Source organism: Arvicola amphibius, chromosome 7 (assembly GCF_903992535.2).
Source record: "Arvicola amphibius chromosome 7, mArvAmp1.2, whole genome shotgun sequence".
NCBI classification, from domain to species: domain Eukaryota; kingdom Metazoa; phylum Chordata; class Mammalia; order Rodentia; family Cricetidae; genus Arvicola; species Arvicola amphibius.
In genome coordinates this window covers 36,365,221-36,392,695 of record NC_052053.1, presented here as the reverse complement: position 1 = coordinate 36,392,695, position 27,475 = coordinate 36,365,221, and the positions used below count along the sequence as shown (strand labels likewise).

General features: G+C 38.0%; 1 protein-coding gene across 1 annotated transcript in view; it reads left to right on the top strand.

Annotated features, from left to right (window-relative positions):
* Positions 1–27,475, top strand: part of Arhgap15 (Rho GTPase activating protein 15) — a 604,020-nt gene that overhangs the window by 461,669 nt on the left and 114,876 nt on the right. The window contains exon 12 of the mRNA XM_038336693.1: positions 14,156–14,290. Within this exon, the coding sequence (XP_038192621.1) occupies positions 14,156–14,290 (135 nt within the window). The remainder of the gene's footprint in view (positions 1–14,155; positions 14,291–27,475) is intronic.

Here is a 27,475-nt window from a genome sequence, read left to right as displayed (position 1 = left end):
TCCTTCTCTATATATCAAGTTCATTGGAAGGAGAAATAACATCTTTGTGACTGCTCAGAAGTAACTCTGAGTTCAGCTCTTTATAGAAATCCACTAAAAAAAAAATGTTTTTAATTAAATTGAGATTGAGGAAAGATTGCAAAAGGATCTTAAGAAAGTAAAAATCTTCTAAATAATAAACAAACCATCCATTTATTTCCCCTTCATCATAAAAATGAATAAAAATGAGGTCAATCATTAATAATACGTTGAAAGTAGGTTTGTCTTTCCCTTTGAATTTTCTAAACTCTGTAATTAAAATGACTTCAAGTTGGAAGATTGCAAGGAAGAAATTAATCTTACTGGTAAGTAAAAGAGCAAATCCCATGGTTGATGATAGATATGACCTGTTAGCAACAGTTACACTTTCATACTTTCTTTTGTGCAAACACCATGTGGAGCCCAGCATAATCCAATTAATTGTAAGTCCCCTTTGTAGAATCAGAAAACTGGATCACGACACTAAAGCACCATTGAAGTCTTATCATTGGTCCAATAATCCAAACGGGTTCTCATTTTCAAACTACCAGCAGGTCTTTACAGACGCCTGCAAAATGAAATACTTTGACTTCCCTGAACTTGCATTAAGTTCAGTAATGGTCTCTGAACTTTAGTCTTTTGTCCTTGCTAGCCACCATTTTCTGGACTCTTGTAGTATACAGTTTCAGGAAAACACCTTGTGTTCCTCCATTTTGACTTCAAAATTATTTTCCAAGGTAGCTATGCCCAGCACTCTCTCGCCTAAGCTATGACCTTGCTATGCCCAGCACTCTCTCGCCTAATCTATGACCTTGCTATGCCCACAGTCTCACCATTCACCTTCCAGATACACACTCGCTCTGTTCCACGCCACATCCTGCGGCTCTAGTTCCTGTTTAGGACATGACTCTGTCCCAGTGATCATGCAGACTCTTTCATGTCTTTTTAAAATCTCTTTTATTTTTGTGATGATAATACAGTTACACCATTTCTCTCTGCCCATTCCTCTTTCCAAACTGTCCCATATGACCCTTCTTTCTCTATTTCAAATTGACGACCTCTTTCTTTAATTGGTTGTTGTTATACACATGCATGTATATAACCCGATAAGTCTGTACAATGTTACTCGTGTGCATGTTTTTCATTTTCAGGGTCTTTTTACTCTACCCCATCCCTTCCCTCCCTCTTAATCCTCAATACCTTGAGATATGGAAGCTATCTTTTTGTGTTCTCTAGCGACCCATGACTTACCAATGTGTTGTGCTCTGTCTTTGACATACTACTACTTCAACTTGGTTGGATCCATCCTCATTTACCTCTTGTCCACTCTCCCAGCCAATATCCCTTCATCCAAATATTAACTTCTTTGAAACAGTTACAATGTAAGACTTCATGTACAAAATCTCCTCTGGCCACCACCCAGATGAAGCTGGCTAGCCACCTTCTATGTTCCCTTAACAGTCTACACGAAATATAACTTTCCATGTGCTATTATTTTATCAACTTGCCTAATTTCTTGTATTACATGAAATAGCAAATACTCTACTTTCTTTCTCATTTCTAAGCTCCACGGCTAGCAACAAGCCTAGCATAAAATTTGATTTCAAGTATCTGATAAAGGAGTGAATATGTGACTTAAGGCCTGCATGTCTTCAGCACTGGTTAAATTCCATGAAAAGTTAACCTGATAAAAAGAACAGTTCATCATGCTCTGTGACTATACATATGTCTGTTTTCATTGGCATATTTTTATAGTATCACTACTAAAAGAGGTTAAATTAAGATTGATGAAGGATTTCAAAAAGATATTTTCAGAACTAATAAAAGGAATGCAGCAGGTACTAGGCTCTGGGGACAGGAAAATTAATCAGAAAAAATGTCTTTCAGGGATAAGAAAGTTTTTGAAGGACAGACATAGATAGACAATTCGGTTCCAATAAGTAGTAGCGCTTGTAAAGAACGGAAGAATTATCATGCTAGGATTAGAAATATCATAATAAAAAATTAAATAAATCTAAGCCTGGAAAGAGCGTTTTATCAATGTATACTATGAATGGCTTCACAGCTACAGGCCAAAAAACTCACACCATCGGTCACAAATTTGTTTAGGTTGGAAGAGAAGAAAGCCTGAAATCTCTCATAGTTACAAAAGCTTGTGCTGTCTTACATGTGATCCAAAGCTTACTGCACGGACCTCCTGTGCTCTCCAACACTGGTGTGCATGACTTCTCTGCTCGTGAACATAAGAGGACATTCTGACCTTAGCTTCCTCACTGACTTTAGGTGGTCTGTAACGTCAGCGTGCCTGTTAAAACTTGCATTCTCCCCTGACTTCCTCAGCTCTCCAACATCAGAGTATATGGTCAAGCTAGGTTAAGTGTGTTTCTTCTCCCGTCGGAATAAGACATTTTTATGTGTGTCAAACCTGTCTGCACTGCTTGCGGGGAAATCTTAGTGCCAAGAGGTACCTTGAGACAGTTGCAGATATTTTTCTCAAAAATAAAAGCTGTAGATGACCCCCTTTTCTTGAGAGTTTACCCAGTCATTAGCACCCTCATCATCATGAAGTTTATTTAAAAGGAACTTATTAGGCAATGAGCTGAATGTAGATTTACATTAATGAAGCAGATATAAAACTAAAAGGAGTAACTCTTTCCACAGAAACAGTACAATTTTAAGAGAAACACTAACAAGAATCAGAAAATTCTAGTGAGTTCCAGAGATTATAGATCTTTTTGTATGTCTTTCAGCCTCTGCTTTCTCCTATGTAAACTTCTTGCACTTAGTAGGACATCTGACATTTACTAGGTGTTCAGAAATTGCTTAATGATTAAATATGTTCAACTGAATATTTTCTTTGATCTTATACTATAATGTTTATATTGACTTACAATGACAGAATAATGTTGATATGTTTCTATATCCAGTATACCATTTTCTTTTGTTTGTCTATTCATTTGTTTGTTTGTTTCTCTGTTTCTTATCTCTCAAATATTAGCAATTCCTGCGAAGGAAATGAATTCTATCATTCATAAATATTGCTGTTATATATTAAACAGACATTAGTTGTATGCAAGATGTTGAGTCATTTTAATTTATAGATATTGAATAAATCCACCTCACCCCAGTCAAAAAGCCTTCCACCAAATCTGACAAGAAATGATTGAGAAGATGTGGCTAGAAAGGGGCCTTAAGTCACTGTTTGTGGAGCTACAAACTAATACAGCCATTTATGGAATCAGTTTGGAGAGATTTCAAAAAAATATTTTAAAAAAGACCAAAATATTTAGCATTTTATTCCTAGAAATATACCCAGAGACTCCATACTCCATAGAGATGTGTGTACCATATTCTACTTATTCTTTTTCGCTATAGCAAATAATTTAGAATCAACCTAGTTATTGACTGAAAGAAGAATGAATAATGAAAATTTCACACACACACACACTGAATACAGAAAATTGTCATGAATTATAAAAGATGATATAAATTAGTTGTTTTTCAAGTTGTAGCTCTCATGGCTTTTTAGTTTTTGGTGGTAAATAAGTACAATATTTGATAGTGAAAATGTAAAATCCAATGTGACACTCTACAGCTTCTGTGCCAAATCAAATGATTAATTTAAGTGTATAGAAGTCTACTGAGATATAAAGAGCTTGGATCTGTTTGCTTTTTTTAATTGTCAGGTTTCTTAATAATAAAGTTTATACACACAATTTATAAAAAGAAAATTTTATAGGTATCTCTTTTGGTATTTAACAAAGTTTATATGTATTATTACTCAAAAATTTTTATTCAGATCTTTCTGTATTTACTTGTTATTGTACATTTTCAACTATTTATTCACAGGTATACTTCATCATGGATATCAGAGAGGAGTGATAGGCAGCAGTGATAACATAAATCCCAGTGGTCCACATGGTCTCAAACATTGTGATGTAATAGAAATTAACTCACTGACTCCAATAACAAGTTGGCAATGCCTATTTACATTTAAATATACATACAAACTTTAACATAGGAATTAACCATTTAGGTATTTTCTCTACTTACATGGGTAGTATATACTGACATAGATATCAAATTATGCTAGTACAAAACTATTTGCACAATCATGATGATCCCATGACTTGTTAAGTGAGTCATTATACGTCCGCAAAGATGAATATGCATGCTGTAGTAATTCCTATTGCCAGTAGCCTTTAAGTTACCTGGCCACTTAGGCATGGCCTCTTTTACTGTTTATGCTGATGTAAAGCATGCATCCTGCCTCTTTTCTGTCTGCGGGATTCGGTTGCTGTTCCCCATTCTAGCAGAGGATTGTGATCTGTGATTCTACCCCTAAATAAATAACTCTCTATTATTCTCAATTCTGAGCTAGTGTGGGATTTCTTTTAAGCATCCTTCTTCATATGCAGATGAAACAGAGATAACGTTAGTTTTGAGTGATTTTCAAGATATATCTAGTGAAAACTAAACAGAAGAATATATAAATTACCTTTTGTTTCTTTAAAATGGTGGTAGACGGTACTACTGCCTGAGTGTAAGAAATGTCCTTGAAAGGAAGTCTAAGAAGTTTAGGAAATTCCCAAAGGAAAACTAAGACTCAGTTTTCTCTGTCGGTATAAATTAAATAACTAAGAGAAGATGTGGCAAAGTTCTCGCCATGTACTCTTGCATATACTATCAATCAACACTGTTTCAATACATGACATATATCAAATCAAAATAATAAAGTGTTTGAATTACTGTATTATATAATTCCTATTTTAAAAGTATGTGTTTTTCAATACCAAGTTATCAAGTGCTTTGACAATCTTATTTCATTCATGGTAGATTTTTGAAAATGATCTTGGGAATAATTTCTGTGAGTTATAATATTTAAGTTTCAAAAGAAAAGAGCAACAGAGAAACTTTATGCTTCACATCGGTGAAAGCGGGGTGACCAACCTATTGCTTTATTTCATCAAGGAAACCTCACTGAAGACAGAAAAACGCTCAAACCTTTCATCTATGAAAACCGAAACAGTTAGCTACTGATAGTATACTTATCAACTAATTAATCTATTTCATTATTCTGGACTTAAAGAATTATATTAATACATAATTATGACAGTTTTATTCTGTAGCTTCAAAAAAAATGTTACAGTAACCATGCTGTGTCTAATACACATGCTGTTGTGAGTGTTGTAAATCTCACAAATATTTATATCTGTAGAGTTCTGATTATGATATGAAGTAGAAAGTATGAGTTCTTGTGATATGAAGTAGAAAATGCACTTAACTACTCTTAAGAAATAAACTCATCGATACTGTTTAGGCAAAATAATTATGATTTTCTCTTCGTTTGGTAAGTGTTGTACATTTTATCTAGAGACAGTGGCTTGAATAAATCAAAGTGGCAATATCTAATTCTACCAATTTCGTTTTCTACTTCTGCTTTATTGAATGATTGTATCCAGAGTAACTTCTAAATTAACAAGTTAATTTCTAAAGCGAGTCCCTATTCTCACCCATTTCTCACCCAACAAATCCCAACAATATTGTAAGGAGAATAAAAGAAGTCAGAGTCTTATATTAGAGTCTGGGAACATTTGCCACTGGCAAAGAGACTACTATGCAAGCTAACTTGCTGGTAAAGAATGGCAGATCTATACTGGTCCATTACATATAGAACCTCCCTTAACTCATATGAACTTAGGAATTCATCTGACAAGAGACAACACCTCTATGTTAAACAGCATCCCTGTATGCACATGTAACAGAAAGATTATCTGTGCATAGCTATTTACAGAAACTGACCCCTTAGGTTGATATTAAATAACATAACATGAACTGGATGGGACAAATGAGCAATGGTGTCATTTAGATACAACACGAAGCAAGCTGTTAAAAATGGCTGTTAAATTTTATCCTACCGAGTCTCTACCCTTTGGAGGCTAAAATATGTGAAATCATCCATGGAATTCTAGCAAACTTGGAATCTGTTTGGAGAAGACAATCGCATAAAATGAATCATTGTGTACCATGTCCGTAGAATACAAAAGGCCTTTTACAAATGTAAATAAGAGCAGTGTTGATAGCTCTAAGTAAGAAGGGCATTAAAGAAATACATATTGGCACCGAGAAATACATCAGTTTTTATGATCTAACTCAAAGAAAACTCAGTTTATTTTTGGCATTGTTTTCTGCATAACCTGTGTGAGAGCACTACTGTTCCAGATGCCAAGAGAAGAGTATCTAGACACGCAGAGAGATAGGTGACCTCAACCACCACTTTTTACGAGGTGGCATTATGCATGGAGTTATGGTAATAGGAGGATGTTTTATGTTATGCCACCGTAAATTAAAAATGCACAGAGCAGTGCCATACGTGTTATACTTTCCATCTGTGGCACTTCCTTCCTAAGTTTCCTCTCTACCTATTTGCTAGGTTGCTGCTTCAGCCAAATGAAGCCTGCTGATTTGGTGAAAATAAGCATCACATTATCTACTTGCTTCCAACACTTGGTGTGGTAGAAGATCACGATGTCTCCTTCAAAGAGATGATCTTAGAGATGTTATATCATGCGTTGACATTTTGGACATGGCTTGGGTGTCTCAAGTGACTTTCAAAGGTATAGCTGAAATATAAAGTAGAGAGAAACAAGTCAGCAAGGGCTGTCGGAATGCACTACTGGACGATGAAAGACTTGCTCTTTTGGTTTTTGAAACTTTAGCATCTCAGAAAGTACCTATTATCTCCTTGTTTCCTTCTTTTTTCCCACTTCAAAAAGGCCAGATGAAATTGGCCATGTGTGCTGGGCGGCTGGAGCATCTATTTTATGTGTAGGCTGAACCAGTTTCAAAACTAATTCTTTTAGCAGTTTACTGGGAATTTATGTATAAATTATGAGAAATGAAAAGTGGTTTAGAGTACAAAATTTCACATCCCAAACTAATTTCTTCCTTTTTTTTTGATAGATGCCATGGCCATAGACTATTGGCTTGACTTGGTATTTTTTCACATAATTTCAAATGTTCTTTAGCTCCAGCTTTAGGAATGGCATTGTATTTCTTGTCTAATAAGCATATTTGGGTAAAAAGAGCTGAGTAAGAAAATGGCAATTGTATTTTATTCCTTGGCAACCAAGAGTATCCTATATGTTTGCAGTAAGGTTGAGTCAGAATAGGCAAGCAATTTTGAATTATGACTTTAAATTATTTCTTAAAATATAAATAATCATTTATCTGGAATAATCTAGGCAGTTTTATCTTGCATTTCACAAGTTAACATCTTCTTGTCGTGCACTATGCAAAACCTTTAGGAGTTATATGAGTTAGCTTGGGTTACAAAACTTCCACAGGGTAGGAAATTAAATCACAGTAATTTGTTTCAAAGTACTAGAAATATGAGCTCTAAATGGGACCAGGTTATTGTCATCCGAGCATCTATCATTGATGTTTATTATATATCTATATCCATCCCCGTTTGGCATCTCTGGAATCCAATGTCTCCTGGTCTTCCCCTCCGTATGTTCCAATCTTTTGCTATAAGGACACCATTCATATTGGATTGTCATGGTGTTTGGAGTTCAAGTGACCTTATATTTTTAATTACTTCTTTAAAAAGCATCTCCAAGTTGTCATATTCTGAAATACAGGCATGAGGCCCTAAGTACAAAAATGTATAAGTTTAGGAATTCAGGCTGTAGCTAGCTAGCTAGCATCATGTACATTTGGTGGTGGTATATTTGCTGATGAATTTGTCCTCCTGATCATCAAGGTCAGTAGAGTATGTTGTGGAGGATAAACAGACGATGTGAAATGCTAGAACTTGGTCAATGTTCACTTTAGCAATGTTTCTGAGCACCTGGTAAAGCCCTCTCCTTTGAGGACCATAAGGCAGTCTGCCAGCTGCAGCTTCCGAAAGCACACAGCATAGTGACTAGTATCCAGACCGTGTTCAGTCCCTGTTTGCATAATAAAAATTAAGTGAACAAACAGATTAACTGGCCAACTGTCCTAGTTTCTCAGATAATATCCTCAGTGCATTCCTGCGTGAGTGGTAGAAAGGGACTTCTATTAGGACAGCACAGGAAGGCGCTGCCTTGGCATGGAGTTTGTATCACCTGCTATGAGAATGTTGACCCTGTCTAACTCAACAGAAGTCAGAGTGGACTGTCACTCAGAAGAGATAACCAGAAAGGTTCAGTACGTGTCAATGACCCAACCTATTTCCTTTTGATCTAGTCCTTTAAATATAATGGCCTAGATAGAAGCTGTATATTTATAGACAGACAGCGCCATTCCAGCCACTCGGATTTCTAACCTTTTACTTTTATTTTATAGCCAAACATTATATATAGATTCATCCTCTTTGGCATCTCTGGCATCTACAATGTGACATTCATGAACCCAGCAGGCTTTCCCAATAAAAATGTGGCTGTGTCGTGGTTCTTGGCACTGGGAGCAGATGCCATATCCTTGATGACAGGTTCACGGTGTCATCTGTTCTTGTCGTTGCATTAATGAAATCAGAGCTATTCTTTCCATAACCTGGGCTGTCTTTCTCCCCTTTTCTATTGTGATCGGAAAGTAAATGTTGGAAAGAGCTTTTGGAAATGTCATGGAAGCATTACAAAATAAAGGGTGGGAGGGGAAAAAGAGGAACATTTGATTTTTAAATATGCAAAGAGGTGTCACTTTGCACTTTACATTTATTCTATTCAGGATAATTCTAGTTATCCATGGCCACATTTTAACCCACATTAGGTAAAGAATGATTTAGTTAAGTTCAGACCTGATACAGAAACTCCTGCCTGTATTTATTTCTAGAATTCCAAATAAATGTGTACCAGAAAGTTGGTGATTAAACGTTCAGTAATACTTAAGTGTTCCTGCTTCCTTGAAGGCTACCATTTCCCATCTACACCATCAGAGATCCGTCTTACAAGACTCCACTGTAAGGAAAATGGCCCCGAATTGTCTTAGAAATGATAGTAGATTTTTCTCTTTCAAACATACTCTTTTGCATGCACAAGTACTTTTTTTTCCCCTAAAAATGGATAAACTATACTAAGACCCCTTCAAAATGAGGCATTTCAAGACAGCCTATTTGGGTAAAATATTTTCTTATACATTAATGATCTCATAAAAATCTCATAGTATTTGGATTCTCAATCTTAACCTACCTTAATTATATCATATATTTTAAAACCACCATTGACTAGGGTGTATTTAAAATACCCTAAGTAGAGGGTCAAGAGAACCCAGGACAGATTTTGAGTGTAACAATCATGAGAGACCTGGAACCAACCAGACTTTCCCTGAGCATTAGATCCCAGTGTGTATAACTGTTGTTAACCCTGTATGGTAAGCCACAACACCCTGAAATGATTTCTCTAAACCAATTAGTACAGTTCATAATATTCACTTGGTGTTTTCATTGCCTTCACTCTTGATGTATCTTCCCCTTAGAGCCCTTGTTTGCCTTACCAATCATGGTTGTATCTTGGATGTTTGTTTCCTTATAACTTCCAAATGCTGTGTGCGTTTCCCCCATTGATAGTAGCATTTGTCTCTCCAACCATCTTCACTTCACATATAAATGAATAGATATAAAATGTATCAGTGGTGAGCCAGGCCTAAAAAAGATATTTTATATATCCATATAATTTTTTCAACTCTATCATGTTTCTTCAACACCCCTTCACATAATAATCCACTCATCTCCGACTGTTTCCTACTGCTGTTTCTTTTTATGGCCAGTTTGTTTTATATCTGCTCATATAAGAATCGGGCTCTCAGTGATTGGGGAATTACTAAATATTGGAGTTAGTTTGTAGATGAAAGCACAGTCTCAAATAAGATACTTAGAGATAAAATGTAAAAGTCCCCAGTTCTGAAGTCGGGTCCATCTACGAGCACTTCACACTAATTATTTGCCTTTTGGCTTCTGCCAGATGAAATTGTGTATAAATATAGCGATTTTAAACATAGTGGGAATGGATTGGCTCCTTATCTCAGTTTCACTGCCTTGCCACTCATAAGAAAATTCCTTAAGCTAATCCTGCCCCTTTTATTTTCTCTATAAAACCGATACCATGCCAACAACATCTACTTCATTGTCTTACCTACTTATATATAATTTAACATACATTTAAATTATAGATAATTGCAAAATGCTTAGTATCATGTTCTATAAGTTAAGTGATACATAATTTTCAGTTATTATTTTTGTTTTAAGTACTTTGAATATCGTTATATGAATTTTGTTATAGAAAAGGTTTTGATTTTTGTCAGTAATTAAGAATTACAATGCTGACAAGGTAGTTCAGTGGGTGCCACACAAGCCTTGTTACCTGAGTTTGGTTGCTTAGACCTACAGCAGAAGCAGAGAACTGATTCCTGCAGCAGTCTTCTGACCTCAATATACATGCCACCCAAACAGCCACTCCCCGTCCCCACACACAGTAATAATAACTTTAATAAAAATGAAGTATCAACTCTAAAGTTCATATTTGGGAAATCATGGTGTCTACACATATATAGTCCATGGATCTGATGTGGGAGAGTCTTCTGTTTATGTTGATTTCATTCATTAATAAAGAAACTGCCTTGGCCAGCCCTTAGGTGGGTGGAGTAGACAGAACAGGAAGAAGGAAGTGAGGTAAATGGCTCAGTCAGATGCCACGCCTCTCCTAAGTTAGGCAGACTGCCTTGCCTCTCCTCTGAGAGAGATGCGACGAAGCTCCACCCCAAGATGGACGTACACTAGAATCCTTCCCCAGTAAGACACCCACTTTGTGGTGCTACACAGATTATTAGATATGGGTTAGTCAAGTTGTGAGTAAGAGGCAGAAAATAATGGGCCAGGCAGTGTTTAAAAGAATACAGTTTCCGTGTAATTATTTCGGGTGTAAAGCTAACCATGCGGGAGCTGGGCGGGATGAAAAGCAGGCCTGCCCGCAGCTCCTCACTACATGGATCCTTGTCCACATGAGTTAATTTCATAAGCTCAGCTTGTAAAGGAGTGTCCATAGATATTTGCAGCCTCTAGTCTAGTCCTGTCAATCAAGAAGAGTTTGCAGCTCCGGAACATAATAGGGAATGTTTGAAAACGTTTTCTATAGTCAACCTTGGGAAACACAACTGGCCTTGAGTGGGTGAAGGCCAAGTATGTTACCTATACATCCCAGAATACAAAGGACAGTCCTCTAAGAAAAATCATCTTTTCTCAGGTGGCATAGTGTGCCACTGTTTATATACCTTACATTCCTGGAAAAGGGAAAAGCACTAGAACATTCTTACAAATAATGTAAATGTATTTGAATGATGCCTGTCAATACCAGGAAAGTGTTATGAACAGATTTTCTTGAGAACGGGCTGACTTTGTGAGACGGCAGATTTTTGGGCATAATTATATGTTTAAATAAGCCACCATGGCCTTGAAAGCCCTACCACGAGACCCTCTGGATTACAGGGGATCTGTTGATTATGAAATGCTGGATATAAAAATGAACTAGCATATTTCAAATGACAAATGTCAACTCTTGCCATATTGTTTACTTGAGCTACTTGTGGAAGTTTACAAATCATAATTATTTTTTTCTTTAAATGATGACTACTGATATCTATATTTATATTTCTAATATTAGGAATTCTTGTGTAAGTGACACAAATTCACAGTAGTCCAGCTTAAAACTTTTAAGCAGACACAGTGAAGTGGCCCTCATCCATCGACACATCCTTCTCAGTGTACTGAAATGCTCCTTCCTCACCTTCACTAAAAAAATTGGCTGCTGTATATATGAAAGTGACTAACATTAATGGCATTTCCCTCAAGTTGAGTAGTTATTTGTTATTATTGTCGGCTATCTGCCCTATATGAACATGTTCCTTTTGACTCTCTGAATGTCTCCATTTAGCAGGTTCTAATCTACTCACCACAATGCCACCCGATGCTTTACTTCCCTAATAAAGTTGGGAAGTTGAATGCATGTGTTTCCCTGAATGTGTGTGTATGTTTAGGTTTCCACTTAAAGATCAGTGCCAAAGCTACAGTACTGATACATTTTCTAAATGTGTTTTAAGCAATAAGTTGTACAACATTTTTAGAACATGTGTTAAACTATTTCTCTAAGAATGAAGCTCTTAACAAAACATAAGCACTCTGCATGAGATCTTAGCAGCAAAGTGCTTAAAAGATAAAGTAAGAATTGGTACCATGGGAAGAACACCAGCTGTAGAGCGCACAGGTCCATTATGAGAAGTATGGTAGTGGGTAGGGAGAAAATGATTTAATCAGGAGTAAAACCGATTTTATTATAAGGGCACGCAGGGGGTGTGGCACCATAGTGAGAGGGACATTTCAAAATATCTGACAGATTTCAACAATGTGAAAACCCCGTTCTTTAAAGTGACAGTAAACCCCATCAGGTCTCCCTTTTTGATGCTATTGTTAACAGTTGACTGTTTAAAGCTGGCCTGCTAAGATGCTGTCGGCCTATTTCAATAGTGTGCAGTCAAATAAAAGACTAATTGTTGAAATACAATCAATCAAGATGATTGCAGGGCAGAGAGAAGGTCTCCTCTGCTGATTTTTGCTGTGGATCCTGTTGGTGTGTTATGATGGCGGCGAGGACGACGATTGAGAGGAGGATGCAAAGAGCCCGTCTGGCAGAAACAGATCCACCTCATCCCCACTTTTTGAAAACATACTACTGGGCAGGAACATCACTCACAGATCCTGAAAATAATAGTCCATTAGAAAAAAAATAGATCTGATAGCAATGTGGGCTAATATTTTTTAAAGGATATGAACACTATTAGCAAAACAGCTCCTGCAGAGAATCCCTACAGTGACAGTTCTCAGCTTTTCTTTTCTTTCTTTCCTTTCCTTTTTGTTGTTGTTGTTGCAAAATGCTCCTTGGCATTCACGAAGCTCACACTGTGGGGGCATGTGACCCTGAGCTCAGACATCATCAAAATAGAGAAAAAAATCCCAGTCAACCAAACACCTGTAAGTTTTCACCAGGATTCTTGGAGTTTCAGTTAACTCCATGTCGTAACTGATAAGCTTTTGTTCCTTTAAGCCCAGGGGGGAAAAATCGTTTCTTTGTAGCTTGTCCTATAGATTAGCAGAAATGTCATCGTATCTTGCTTCCTTTTAATTATACGTAAAGATGTCACTTCTAGACAGCCATCGTCCCTTCCTTGTATGAGAATGATCCCAGATTTTCCTACTGAGAGTTAAAGGAGGGTGATAATCACCTATCACATTCCCCAGCTACTGAACATTCACTTTGGCACCTACGTTCTTCAGTGTGTCACGGAAGCAACTTGCTCAGGTTTCCCAAGCAAATATTTTTGTTGTTTCTAAAGAGTCGGTTAGCATTTGTGGTTTGTCTTCGGCGTGTTATCATTTTGGCAGCTTTGCATAGCCTGCATAGGCCAACAGGGGTCTGTCTAATATTGTTGCTGGGTACATTTTCCTCACTGAGATGAAAACGGAAGAAAAATATTTCTGAAGCAGTAAGAAGGAATTAATATCCTTTCTTCCCCCCCTCCCCATATTCTATTCCTTGCTGACTTTAGATTTAGGCAAGAAGAAAAAAAACAGAAGAAAGAAAAAAAAAGAAAAAAGTGTTAGCCATTATTCCCTTGTACATAGCAGAGCTAACACATGTAAAGCAATAACTCGTTTTCTATTGCCATGTTTAGCATATGTCTCCTGTTGGCTCAGCAAGGCCTTCAGGCCGGTCCCTTGAGCCAGCCATCGCTGGCAACTCTTAGCCCCTCGGCCTCAAAACCAAATAGCTTTGAATCATGTAGAGCCATGATGCTAATTTTCATACTGATGCATTATGGGAATCACTGTATCTGACATACTGTGTCAATGGTACTGTCTCTTTGTGTCCCTTGTTTTTTGTTAGCTGCATTCCTACAGATGGCATTCCATTGAAAATGTTCCCTTCCTACAGAAAACGAGAGAAGAAAAAAAAAAGAAAAGAAACCCATGCACAGAACCAAACCTCTAGGTGCAGAAGGCTGTTAACGGTTGCTGATGATAGTCGGCAAACATTAACATAATAATTAGTGTCTTGTAATTGTTTCATTAAAACCAGTTGTTCCATTTCTCCTCGTGTTTTCCCAGAAGAGAAGCTGAATTTGGATGACAGCCAGTGGGAGGACATCCACGTCGTCACCGGAGCACTGAAGATGTTTTTCCGGGAGCTGTCTGAACCACTCTTCCCTTACAGTTTCTTTGAGCGGTTTGTGGAGGCGATCAGTAAGTATACCCCAGAAAGGAGCCGGGTGTGGTAGAATTAATAACAATAATGAGATTGATGCCGATCATGACAACAGAGAAACGGAATATGTGTGCCCCATGCTCAAATCTGTAGCCTTAGGTTTTGTCATTTGGGTGGCTTATTTTATAGCTCACCCTGCAATATTATCTGAGCTTTAAAACCAAAATATTCAGACCAAAAAAAAAAGAGATAGAAATCTATTTAAGGCCACCAAATTTAAGCTTTCTCAAATGAAAATAGCTTCTTCTGCAATCTGCTTTAAAGGGGTCATCTCTTGTACTCCCAGCCCCTGCCTTTATATTTTCAGAATTGCACTGTTTGCAGACAAAGAGGTCTTGCAAGGGAACCTAAATATATTAAATATTGTGTTTCATTAAATATGTGTTAAATCATCAGCTGCAATACCGTAATCTTCTCTTGGCTCACTCATTTGTTCCCTCACCAGCAGCAGTAGCTCTCTACAGTTGGCTTCTGAGCAGTGTGTAAGGTTAAGTGAAAGTGAATTTCTTTTAAGGGTGACATTCATAACGATGAGTTGCATCTCTCCACAAAGCTTCTTTCTCTGATGTGTTACTCTCTCATTTATAATACACAATCTAAAGTAAAATGGAAGGAAGGAAGGAAAGAAGGAAGGGATGATCAAAATCTTCTCCTGCATGAAAACTTCTCCTATAAATACTTGGAAAAACAAATACTTAAAATATTACTAAATGTAATATCATAGGGTACATTTACTCTAATTGTGACAGCTTGGAAAATGACTCCTGGCAAGCAGGCGATATAAGAATGAAAGAGAAAGAAAGAAGAAAGAAAGGTAAAATTAAGAATCTTGCAAGCCTGGCAGGAGCTTAATTAAAGTCCCAACAAGAAAAATCTCCAAGGAAAAAAACTGCTCTACTTAGGAGGTCTGATCTTGGATGCTGTGTGTGAAGAGTTCCCAGTAGTAGCAATGAGGAGCTGGGGGCCAGTGCTGGAGAACAGCCCTTCAGTAGGCACTTTTATTCTGTTTTCACTGGGAAAAATCTCTTCCCATGCTCTTAAAACTTCCGCGAAATGAAATCGATGGGCTGAAGATAAGGGTTCCTCTCTCAGCCTCTGGTCTAACCTGCTCACAATTTCAAATTGTCTTGTTGACTGGCTATTATTTAAGGGCAGGAAGATTACTTTTGTTTTAAGTTTGGTATGAGTCTGGAGTGTTATCCTTCCTGTAGAGCAATGATGTATAGTTGCCAGGTTCTCTAAACTACAACTTAAAAGGAATAATAAAGAAAAAGTAAGTAAGCCTGAATCTCATTCAGTGCAGTCTGGTGTTCTTTCTTAGCTCACACATTTACGTGAACTGAGAGAGCAGCATTCTGGGAGGAAATTGGAAAGACTTTTGTACAGATTCCTGTCTTAATTGTGCATATTTAGAAATATGCATATCATATTGTGACCTCTCTACTCTTAGGTGGCAATCGTGTCGTCTGGAAACATGCTTACATATCTGCTGGGTGGGGAGTGTCGTATAAGATTCCCATAAATGAAGCTTTCTACCTCCTTTAGTTCACACGATTCCAAAGATAGTAGCAAACTTTTCTCATAGGCTAAGCATATGGGAACCAGGCCCTTGGAGCTCATATGAGTACGTGTCCTTTGAATCCCCATAAGAAGTATGATGTTTTCTGGGATGTTTTAGCTTTAAACCCAAATTGGACGTAGTTTCAGTGACACAGGCATGATCAGAACTGAACAGCAAAGATAAGGCAGGCAGCAAGCTCTTAAGGGTGGTTGTAGAGAGACGCTCTGCAGACAGTTGTAAAATAGGTAATTTGTCCAAATGAAGAGGAACAAGCTTAATAAAGTCCTTTTAAAACTTCAAGATGTTATACGCATGCTGGCAGTAGCTTTCCAAGTGACCTGTGTTGAGAAGGCAATCTGAAAATCAAGAGATGGAACATGTCCCATTAAAGCCATATGTGGCAAGGCCAGGGTAATCGTACTGAGGGGTGGGGCCTTTAGTGATTGAGTCATGAAGAAGATCATTTCTGATAAGGTTAACACCCCTATAAAAGAGGCCCCAGGGACAATGACTTAGCGCTGTAGGGAGCATTGCTTGCTACCAAGCCTACAGACTTGCATTTGCTCCCCGGATCCCGTATGGTGGAAGTAGAGAACTGACTCCCGCAGTTTGTCATGTGACTTGCACACATAAACCACGGCACATTCGTGCTGACATACACACACACCAAAATAAACAAATACATATAAAAACTAAAGGAAGTAAAAACAAAATACAGCAACAACAACAACAAAAGCAAGACCAAGAGAGATGTCTTAGCTTTTCTAGTCATGTGTGTACATAGCTAAACATCACAGTCAGCTGAAGCAGAAAACAGGCCCTCAGTACTCAATGCTGTTGTCTTGGTCTTGGATATCCTAGCCACTACAATTGTGTCGTATAAACTTCTATTGTTTATAATGTGTACAGCTTATGGTACTTTTATAGAAGGATAATTAGACTAAGATTCTTCTCAATCTTGCTTTAACTAATCAAGAATGTCAGAACATCACTGCATGATGTTTAACAACTGGGCAATAAGCCATTGGATAGAGTAGTTGGGGATATGGTACAATACTCAACAGATGGACCAACTCATACCAACTGTGGTGGCTTGAAAGAAAATGGCCCCCAAAGGGAGTGTCACTATTAGGAGGTGTGGCCTTGTTGGAGTAGGTGTGGTCTTGTTGGAGGAAGTGTGTCACTGTGGAGGCAGGTTTCGAGATCTCATATATGCTCAAGATACTCCCCAGTGTCTCAGACCACTTCATGTTGCCTGTAAATCAGATGTAAGGACTCTCTCTCCTGCTCCAGCACCCTGTCTGCCTGCACACCACCTTGTTACACAATGATGACAATGAACTAAACCACTAAAAATAGAAGCCACCACCACAATTAAATGGCTTCCCTTTATAAGAGTTGCTGTGGGCATGGTATCTCTTCATAGCCATAGAAACCTTAACTAAGATTCCAATTATCTAAATGTATTTTGGGCATAAACTTAACTTTTATTTTTCCTGTGCTGGGTGTAGAATACAGGGCCTCAAGCATACTTGGTAACTGCTCTGCCATTGAGCAATACCCTAGTCCTGTGTTCTAAACTTGGGGTGAGCTCTAGATTGTAATGTTACTTTAAATATCATTCAGGGATGAGGAAATGGGCACTTTGATATTCGGTACTGGGAGAAATAACACCAGAGAGGGTTCATTTACTACACTTGACATAATTAAGCTTAAAAAAAACTTTCAGAATGATGTGGACATTCATATGCAGGCATAGAAGAGTCTTGGATTTCATCAAAGCTCACATTGCAATGCCTTGTGAAACTATAATAGTTACAAGTTGACCAAATCCACGCAGAATTAACTCTTTGCAAAAAGAAGTAAGAACTTCAGGAAACCCACAGTGTGCTTTGTGTGTTGGCTGTATCTGGGCTATGTTGTCCACAGAGCCTTGCCCAGCTGTTCTCTGTGCTCTGCACCATCGTGGGGTTGACCCTACACAGAGCTGTTTCACAGGTATTCTTGGCAGCCAGCAGCCGTGGCAGAGAGTGGACACCCACTGGCAGGAGATAACCGGTAGAGGAGTGTGATAGCTATGACTCTCACTTTATAACCAAATGTCTGACAGAAGCCATAGAGGATGCAGGGTAGAAGGCACAGTGCATCATGGTGGAGCAGACTTTGCAGAGTTTATGATGATAAGAGTGCACGGTTGAGGCTGGCTACCTGGACGCAAACCTGAAAAGAGAGACCTTGAGCTGAAATCAAAGCGGGCCCACTCCCAGTTTCCCACCTCCTCCAGCTAGACACTACTTCCTAAAAGTGCATAACCTGCATATTTAATTTAGTGCAAAGAAATGCTTATCCAAAGGTTAAGTACCATGTTTTGGTACCATGAGGTTGGGTACCATGTGTTCAAGCATATCACCTTGTGAAGGCCATTTTTCATTCAAACCCTGACAAGGAGGGATGCCAAGTCCAGCTCACATTATTAACTTCACTGCCTCAGTGGCTTTTCTACATGCCGCTTTGGTAGACAGAATCACTCTAGTCCCAGCTTCCACCTCGTGGCTCAGACCCTCCTGTCTTTGCCCTTCCACTTTGGAGGAGTTAGTGGCTTCCTGATGGGACTTCTGGTCTACCTCACTCATACTTTAGCTTGTCCATCTTTTGGATAAACATTTCTTCGCACTAAATTAATTTTGTGTTAGCAGAAAAGCTTAAAATGGTTTCTGCTGTTAAGTTAGGCATGGACAAAGGCCCGTTCCCTTCCCTGCTACAGTTCATGTTATCATAACATTATTTCCATTTTCTCTTCTGCCACTATGAAAACCAGTTTATGAAGACTTAACATTTGTATTTGGCCCCTAGCTGAGAGATGTGTTTTCATGGAAAAGTCCCAAAGTGAATAGACCAAATGGAATTTTACATCTGACTGGAATGCTTTGCATGGAAGAAAGAATGTTATTTCTAGTGGAAACAATTGACCTGACTGCTTGCACTTTTTGAATTATTTTATTACTCATTATAAGTTTGAAATTCATCGTTGTGTATTCCAAGAAAAGTAAACAGATTTTTTTTATAAAAAGAGTTTCTTTTGGACCATTTTAATATAGTTTCTTTCTACAAGAACCTGCAAATGCTATGGTGATTTCTGTCTGATTCACTGGGGCAACAAAAGTCCCAGATTTGGTTATATATTTCAAAATCTAAATGTCCCAGCTATTGATATAAAATTCTGTACCTGAGATATCAGTATAATTGTGTTAGTAGCACATTTTTTTCCCACAAGGATTTAACCCACTATCAGCAAAGACTTGATTTCCCGGAGACGACTTATGCTGAAGGAGTTATTAGTTCTGTAAATGTGAGCTTATTAAGCAAATGGTTCTATCCAGTGGGGGAGTGATATAATCACGTGTTAGACCGGAGGGCATTCTAGGTCTTTCCAGTAGACCTAAATCCTGGGAAATACACTGTCTGTGATTACTCCATTCTTTTCATTCTTATAACTACAGATCCAAAGGAAAATAGTGTCTGTATTTTCTTAGCCATCTTGCAAAAGTAAATGAGAGGAAAGAAATTCAAAGGCACTTCTGATGTGTTCTTGCTTAGTCCTCAGGATAGCTATGGAGATAGTGATGGAGTAAAGAGATCATATAGAAAATAATTTCAATGTCTTAAAGGTTCTATGGGAACTAAATAAATTAACTCTTTTTCCTCCAATATGGGTATGAGGTACTCTATATGTGATTTTAAAAGAAGTTGATTTTTTTAGTTATGTGAGTCCTGAGCTCACATAACTAAAAAAAAAAAAAATTCAATTTTGTATTCATCTCCAAACTCCAAAACCTGTGTACTAACTACTTTTTCACACGTGACTGAAAACTAACAAACTAGCTGTTGACAAATATATGTGTATTACATTAGTCTCTGAAAAATCGGTATGGGCTAAAACATTCTTTGCAATATTAATTCCCTTTTCTTTTTAAAGGGGGTTCTTGAATGAACTGGATGTGATGATGCATGCCATTAATCCCAGCTCTCAGTGAGGCAGTGTAGGGCAGAGTTTTAAGAGTTTGAAGCCAGCTTTGTCTACATAGTAAGGTCCAGGACCCTAAGGGATGTGCAGTGAGACCCTACTTCAAATATTAGGTGAATTCAGAATTAAGTGAGAGGTTAAAAATGTTCAGTATTGGAATTTAAAGCTAGTTTTAAAAGTGTAATTCCACAAGAATAAGCAATGTTTCAATATTTGTTACATGACAGTGAAAATATCAATATTTAAATCATATTCTATGGGTGTATTTTTAAAACTTTTCCAAGTTTTTGCTTGTATCATATTATGACATGCAATCACACACTTATACACACACACACACACACACACACACACACACCAAAATAAATCAACAAGCCAGAAAGAATAGTTTATTCTGGGGAGAATGTTTAGACAATATCAGAAGCTTGTTTATGAGGAAAAACCTTATCCCTGTTAATAGATTTTTAATCACATTTAATGATTATTTTTTTAGTTCTTTATGATCTTTCTAGTATATCAACCATTGATAACAATATCCTTTACTGTGTAATATAAAATGTTACCTTATTCCACCTTATACTCATTATATTTAAGTTTAAATAGTACACTAAAAAATGTATTTATTCCTTCACTAACATTGAGCAATATCTGAACTTCCCTTTACAAGGTTGGGACATTCTTCTTCATCTCTCATCTTTCATGGTAACAATGGCCATTGACCCCTTTAAGTTTCATATGCTGTCATAAGCATTAGGAAAATAAGGAGCAATATTTACATTTATACTACTATAGTACCAGAAGCATTGTTAACTGCCTTTCATGGTGGCTGTGCAAAGGTGTCTTCTTTGGCATTCTCTCTCACAGCTCAGAGACTTCTCATAGGGAATTCTTCAGTGGATGAAATATAATACACATTGTTACGCTTCAAAAATTGCTTAAGTACTTGGCCATATTTTACTCTCTTTGTAGTTAGACAATGGTGTTCTTTTTCTTTTGTATACATTTATATAAATTTTTATAAATTTATTTATGACAGCAGTCAATTAAAATAGACTGTACGAAATGGCACCCATAAGACTGCATAGTGTTAAAATTCAACCAATCCGAAACCAAAAGTAAAATGTTCCCACGTGTATTCCTTAAACAAAACTCATACACCTGTGTCTATGTCAATACCACCATCCTTACATAAAAATGATTTAAGACATTGCCCTATGGCCAAAAGTACCTATTACATGTTTCCATGGCTTTGCCATGGATGGTCACCATGCCATTTTGCTGATACAGTGTATTTTCAATAGGTAATTGGGGAGAAAAACCAGTCAAGTATATTTGCAAATATTTTCTTTTCTTGACTTTATCTTGCCCTTTGGTCAAGCTATTTCTAATGCATCATCAACTTTGTGATTACATTCCTTGGGAGAGAAGAAGCAGAGCTGGGAGAGCAGTTGGCTAGACAAGAATATATGAGGTAACACAGTGCTTTAAATCCAGAGAAAGAAAAAGATATTCTAAAGATTCACAGCAAAGAAATCAAAGACATAAAAATAATATGGTATAAAAATATTCTTGATCAACAGACTTTCAAGAAAGTTTTAAATTAAGTAAAAATAAATTTTACTGATGTCTCTAAAAATTTTCACTGAAAGCAAATATTCTCACAGGCTACAGGGTTTATTTATTTATTTATTTATCTCTATCTCTGGGGGGGGGGGGGTGCACGTACTCGCTTGTGTGTAAGCACAGCGGAAATTTTATGGCTGATGCCTAGCCTGTCTCCTAACTCATCCTAATTATATTCATAATTAAATTGTAAAAATTATAGTTGACTAGAGCCAAATGGCTGGTACAGGTGTCTCTTTGTAGGAATAGTTTAGTGCTAGATAATAAACAACCGGACTTCCATCGACTTAATTTGGCTTTAATGAAAGTCCTTTATAAAAAACACTGGGGGGGGGGGATTCAGATTTAAAATCCGGCCTTGACTCAGAAATTGAGTAGTGAGCCATCAACTCCATTAGAAAGCCTCATGCCCAATGCCCAATGCTAGTCTTTTGCTTTTCCTCAAAGCCTTTACGTATGTGTACACCTCCACGTCCTTGAGGTCACTTCTCAAAGCAGTGATTGTTTCAAGCTGAGCAATCAGGCATATTGCTGTCATGAGTCAGTGCCCTAAACACCCCTGCCTTACTGCATAGACACGCTACCAAACATGCGCAGCAAGGTGCAAAAATTCTTCCTGGTACTCAGTGGAAAGCAGTTAACTTGACCAGTTCCTCTAATGGCGAACATGACGAATCTTAAGTTTTGTGGCCTCTTGCTCCATCCTGCTTTACTTCACTTGCTTCAGTTCACACTGGATTATGGCCACTACCACAGAACTTCCACAACCTTCCACCCACCAACCGCAGCTCTGAGTGTGGCCCCATCACCAAAAGGACATCCTCCCCTCCTGGTCCAGTAACTTTTCCTCATCAAAAAGCAACCAAATTACTGTAACTGGCTTTCATTTCATTTTGAGAGAAAGCTAACACCTTTGTAAGCGATTCAAAGCCTCTATGTTCTGGTTATGCATAAGCTCTCTGACTTCACTTTTCTGCCTCACCCATCACAGGAAAGCTCTTTGAGCTAAAGGCTTTCCTTCAGATATTCAAGGTCTGTTGATCTTGGGTCATTCACTGCTGAAACTCACTGCTGCTCAGATGCCCCCTGTTAGGCAAATTTTCTAAGGCCTCAACTGCAACACTCATTGTGCTACTCCTAAAATTCTGCCTCTGACATTTACTTCCTTTAAAACCTTGAACAAAACCTTCTCTCCGATCTATAAAAACTGATGCGAAAATGGCACCTCCCTCCTGAGATTTTCAAATAATTTGGTGAAATGCAAATTGTATTAACTCACTTTTTTACAGTTCCTGACATACAGTGTTGAGTAAATATTAGCTAATCTTATTATGTCAACCTATTGGCATACTACAATTTAGATGGTACCATCTCAGGAGATCTTCCTGCCCGTACTTCCTCGTCTCTCTTCTGGTATGGCTATCTCAAGTGATGCATATGACTATCCTCATTCTGCTTTAGTGTTTTGTGTCTGCAATTTGCGCAGCACAAGACATGGCTAAGATAATATTATAGGACATTTTCTTATAATGGGTTCAAAACCCAGTGAATTCTAGTTTCTTCATCTTGTGACATGCTTTACTCTGAAGAACAATCTGCCAGATAATCAAAAGTATGTCCTTTTCCTGAAGAGTACACATCCTTTTCATAAACTGTAGGCTATCCCAGATTCTCTTAATTAATGCTGTCTTCCTACTCTACACAGTAGCGAGCCCATGGTATTCACTATGGTAGCGAAAGTGACAACTCCAAAGTAATTCATCTCCAAGTTAAAAGATTACATTGCTGTGTGTGTATCCTGATGATGTTGACTTGTGAAAGTCATAACCACTCTGGTAGGTGGAAGGTGGTAGAGGACACTGTATAATAGCCTACGAAAACCTGTGACAGTGTAGATTCTGTTCAAAGTTTAAAATGTTCAGAGATTTACCAACTAAACTATATTCAACAAATAATCCTTCCTCACACAGCAACGGACACTTGTAGGTACAAACTCACTGGCATTCACCAAATCTGAGGTGCTTTGCTTGTCACACATTATACAGTCTACCTTCCCAAAAGAGACTTTGAAAAGATAATTTTCCTCAAAAGAACTTCCATAATAACTTCCCGTGTACTATTTATTTTCAGACTTTTCATGGAGCGATAACTGTCTCCGTCCTCTTGCTTGCTGGTACTAGCGTGTAGCTGGGAATGTTAACCTTGACGGTTGGCTTGATAGGGTTGAAAGATAGCTGTGAGTTTTACTAAGCATATCTCAGATTGTGTCTGTTGAACCATTTCCAGAAAACAGTATATCACACAATCTCAGATCCAATCAACAGTTTAACCCATAGAGAGATTCCAAGTCTAAGTAAAGAATAGAGAGACAGTGGTCTAGCTAGAGAAAGTCACCGAAAGCATTTGAATGGCATACTTTGTCTCCGGCCTTTCCTGTGCTTCCTGGCTACTGAGAAGCAAGAAGCTCTACATTACTAAGCCCTTCTATCGTGATGCTCTGCTACATGACAATTGCAGAAATAATGAAGCCGATGACCAAGGGCTAAAATGAGCTTGGAAGAAGGCTTTCCTCTTTGAGCTTCTTCTCACAGCAGCAAGATGCTAACACCGACACTTAACTTGCCCAAGCACTTGTCCCTACTCTAACCCGCTGTGTTTCGATCAGTAGAGGGATGTTCTTTGAACATTTTCTAGATAAACCCCGAGTTCCCGGAAGAGTGGCATTTGTTCATTGGGCTCCTCACTGCCCTTCAGGGTTAAATTTTAGATGTGATAGTTGCTAAAGTACTATCAGTCTCCTGAGAGAGTTTTGCTTATGTTGGTACAGCTGATCATAGCCATGTGGTTTAGAGTAGAACATTTTCCCCCAAGGATTTAGGCAGACATTTCTACCTACACTTTGGGAAACAGAAGCATGGAAAACAAATACACTGTTGTTGAAAACAAGTCTCACTACTTCTTTATGAGGGGGAAAAAGCAATGTTCAGAAAGATGAAATTACATATATATGTATATATATATGTATGTATATTTTTAAATATTCATGAACTACAAAAATTATGTAGGATATCTATGAGAATTGTTCCCTTCACTAATTGTAATTTTCTGTTTAAATGTGCAGCCTCCCTCCCTTTTTCTACCATCTCATTTTCTGCAGTACCTTTATTTTTCAAAACTGCAATTCTCAAAGGTCAAATGCCCAAGGCCTGAGCTCATGATTACTGTCTAACCAGACAATCAGCTCTTGGCCCCTTGCTATTTTCCTTCTCACCTTGAGTGTCCAGCATGTGAAAGGTTCACCCTTTCAGATCTCAGTTCCGTTCCTCTGCCAAGTAACGGATGGGCAGACATAATTAGTGCCATCTGTCCCGCTAGATGCAGGTGGATACTATCTAACCAACAGATGAAAGCGTGATCTCTCGAGTTCCTTCTTCAGACCTCTGACTCTCAGCACAATGGCAAGCTTATCCTTTGACATTTTGTGCATTATTCTCTGAATTTCCAAGCAGCACCTATGAGAGATCCATTTTCCCAGTGTGATATTCAAGGGGATTTTCTACCCCCTTTGTGTTGTATGGTGAGGATGCTTTCAGCAGAGTCAGAGAAATGTGAGGCCATGCCATATCAGACCTAGAAAGACCCCAGAAACTGCTGTCTGTGATGTGTCTGATACGCAGGACTTCTGAGATCTGGTTCCCTTGATAATTATAGAGTAGTGTGAGCTAAGCAGAAAAGCATGACCGGAGAGAAAGAGAGGATACCTGGAACATAACTAGAAGGACCAGATTACTCAACCACAGGCCCCCAGATTTTTCCCCCCAAAAATCCTTAGCGTTACAGCCCAAGAACAAGCGTTCCATAGTCTCACTCTCCTTCTGGTCTTTCAGGAATTTCCCATGCATCAGTGTTTCCAGATCTTTCACTACCAAATTCATACTCCTCCATTCCTTCCAAAGTTTGGAATTTGTCTTAGCTGGAGCTTCCGTAAGAATCTGTGGCTTAGGACACAGACATTTATTTCCCACAGACCTGGGTTTTGGAAGTCCAAAATCAGGCAAAATCAGGACCCCATCACTGTTGAGCTTGGAGCCTTACCCTTTCATATTCTTGAGCTGTCTGAGCCTGGCTTCTTTCCCGATGGCCCCACCTCTGAGTGCTCTCGCACTGGGTCTTGAGCTTCAACAAGCAAGTTTAGGACAGCACACGTGCTAAATCTACAACAGAAATCCTACTTCAACAGAGTATTTTAGGTGTGCAAATTTGTCAGCACAAAATGGTTTCCTCCTTTATGCTGGCAATGTCTTCCTACTATTGTAATACAAGATTTAATTAGTTCTTTATTTATATTCTTAATTCTGTTACTGTAATCTGAAATTGAATTTCACAGTCCCAGGCATCACTTTTACCCATGTTCTCTCATATTGTTTACATGCAGAACCATTCGAGCAACCCTATAACATTTTTCCTCCAAGCTTGACCTGCCAAAACAATGACACCACGAGGAGAGTTTGTCTTCAGTTCTGTAGATTTGTGAGACTAATCTCACCTGAGTTTCTACCAGCTAGAACTAGAGCCAAAGCCAAGTGCTAAACTATAAATTCTTCAGACACTATCACTCAACCTTCCTGCCAATATTGACAACTATAAAACTGTAATACAATCTCTAAGACCCTCTGGAACAATTGAACTGCTAAAGATAACAACTCTCAACATTTTGAGAATTGCAAATACAGTTACAATAAGGAAGATTGCAAAAATAGGCATCCCGGTGTGCCAAAATAAAGGACTTTAAACTCAACTAATTTTAGAATTCGAATCAGAAAAATAGGCATAGTTTATTTTCTTTTTCACCTTAGGTATTATGGGGTGTGTGTGTGTGTGAGAGAGAGAGAGAGAGAGTGTGTGTGTGTGTGTGTGTGTGTGTGTGTGGCGTTATGTGTATCTGTTAGTGTGGCTGTGTACACTTATTTGTAGCTGTTTGTGCTTGTAATGACCAGAAATCAATGTCAAGTATCTACTGTTCTCCACTTTGTTTTTTGAGGCAGTGTCTCTCGCTGAACCTGGAGCTCCCTTCCCTGCTACTAAGAGCTGAGGTTACAGATGCCTTCCACCACATTAGGCTGGTATTGGGCTTTTCTGACTGAAGATTTGAGCCAACCCTGTCTCATAAAAGTCTATTGACACTATTTTATAATACTCTGCGCTCAATTTGAATTTCTGGGATATGAAGTTTTTTAAAAAATTGTATTTATCTGTTATATGTCCTGTCATTAGTTAGTTCTTATAACACAATCTATACAGGCAACATGAGCTACATCCACATAGGACGATGGATTTCATCGTCATTAGAATTATTTGTTTATGACTGTTGCAGTAACTAGTCATTCCCCATCTTGTTCTCTCTTCTTGGATCTCCCTAGTTCCTGAACCACAAAACACGGAAATTAGACCACTTAGTAACACTTCAATGGCCCCTCTGAGCTCAAGTGAAAGGAAGAGTTTCAAATCTCTCACTTCAAATCAAAACCTAAAAATGGTTTATCTTAGTGAGGGAGGCATGTTGAAAGCCTTCATGGGCTAGAACAAAAAAAAAGCTTCTTGTGCTCTGAGTTGTGAAGGTAGCTAAAAAGTGTAATCCTTCTAAAGAAGAAGTAGCTTATTGCTAATATAGAGAATGGTTCTCCAGCAAAAGACCCATTAGCTACCTATTCTTAAGTCAAGTCTATTTTTACCTTACTGAAGGCGAGAAAGCTGCAGAGAAAGATTGAAGCTAAGAGTTGCTGGTTCATGATGCTTAAGAGAAGACATCATCGCATAGTATAATATTTAAAGAGAAGAGGAAATGTTGGTATAGAGACCCCAACAAGTTTTCCGGAAACCTAGCTATGACAGTGAACAAAGGTAACAATACTGATCAGAAGATATTCAATGTAGGAGAAACAGCTTGATAAAGGA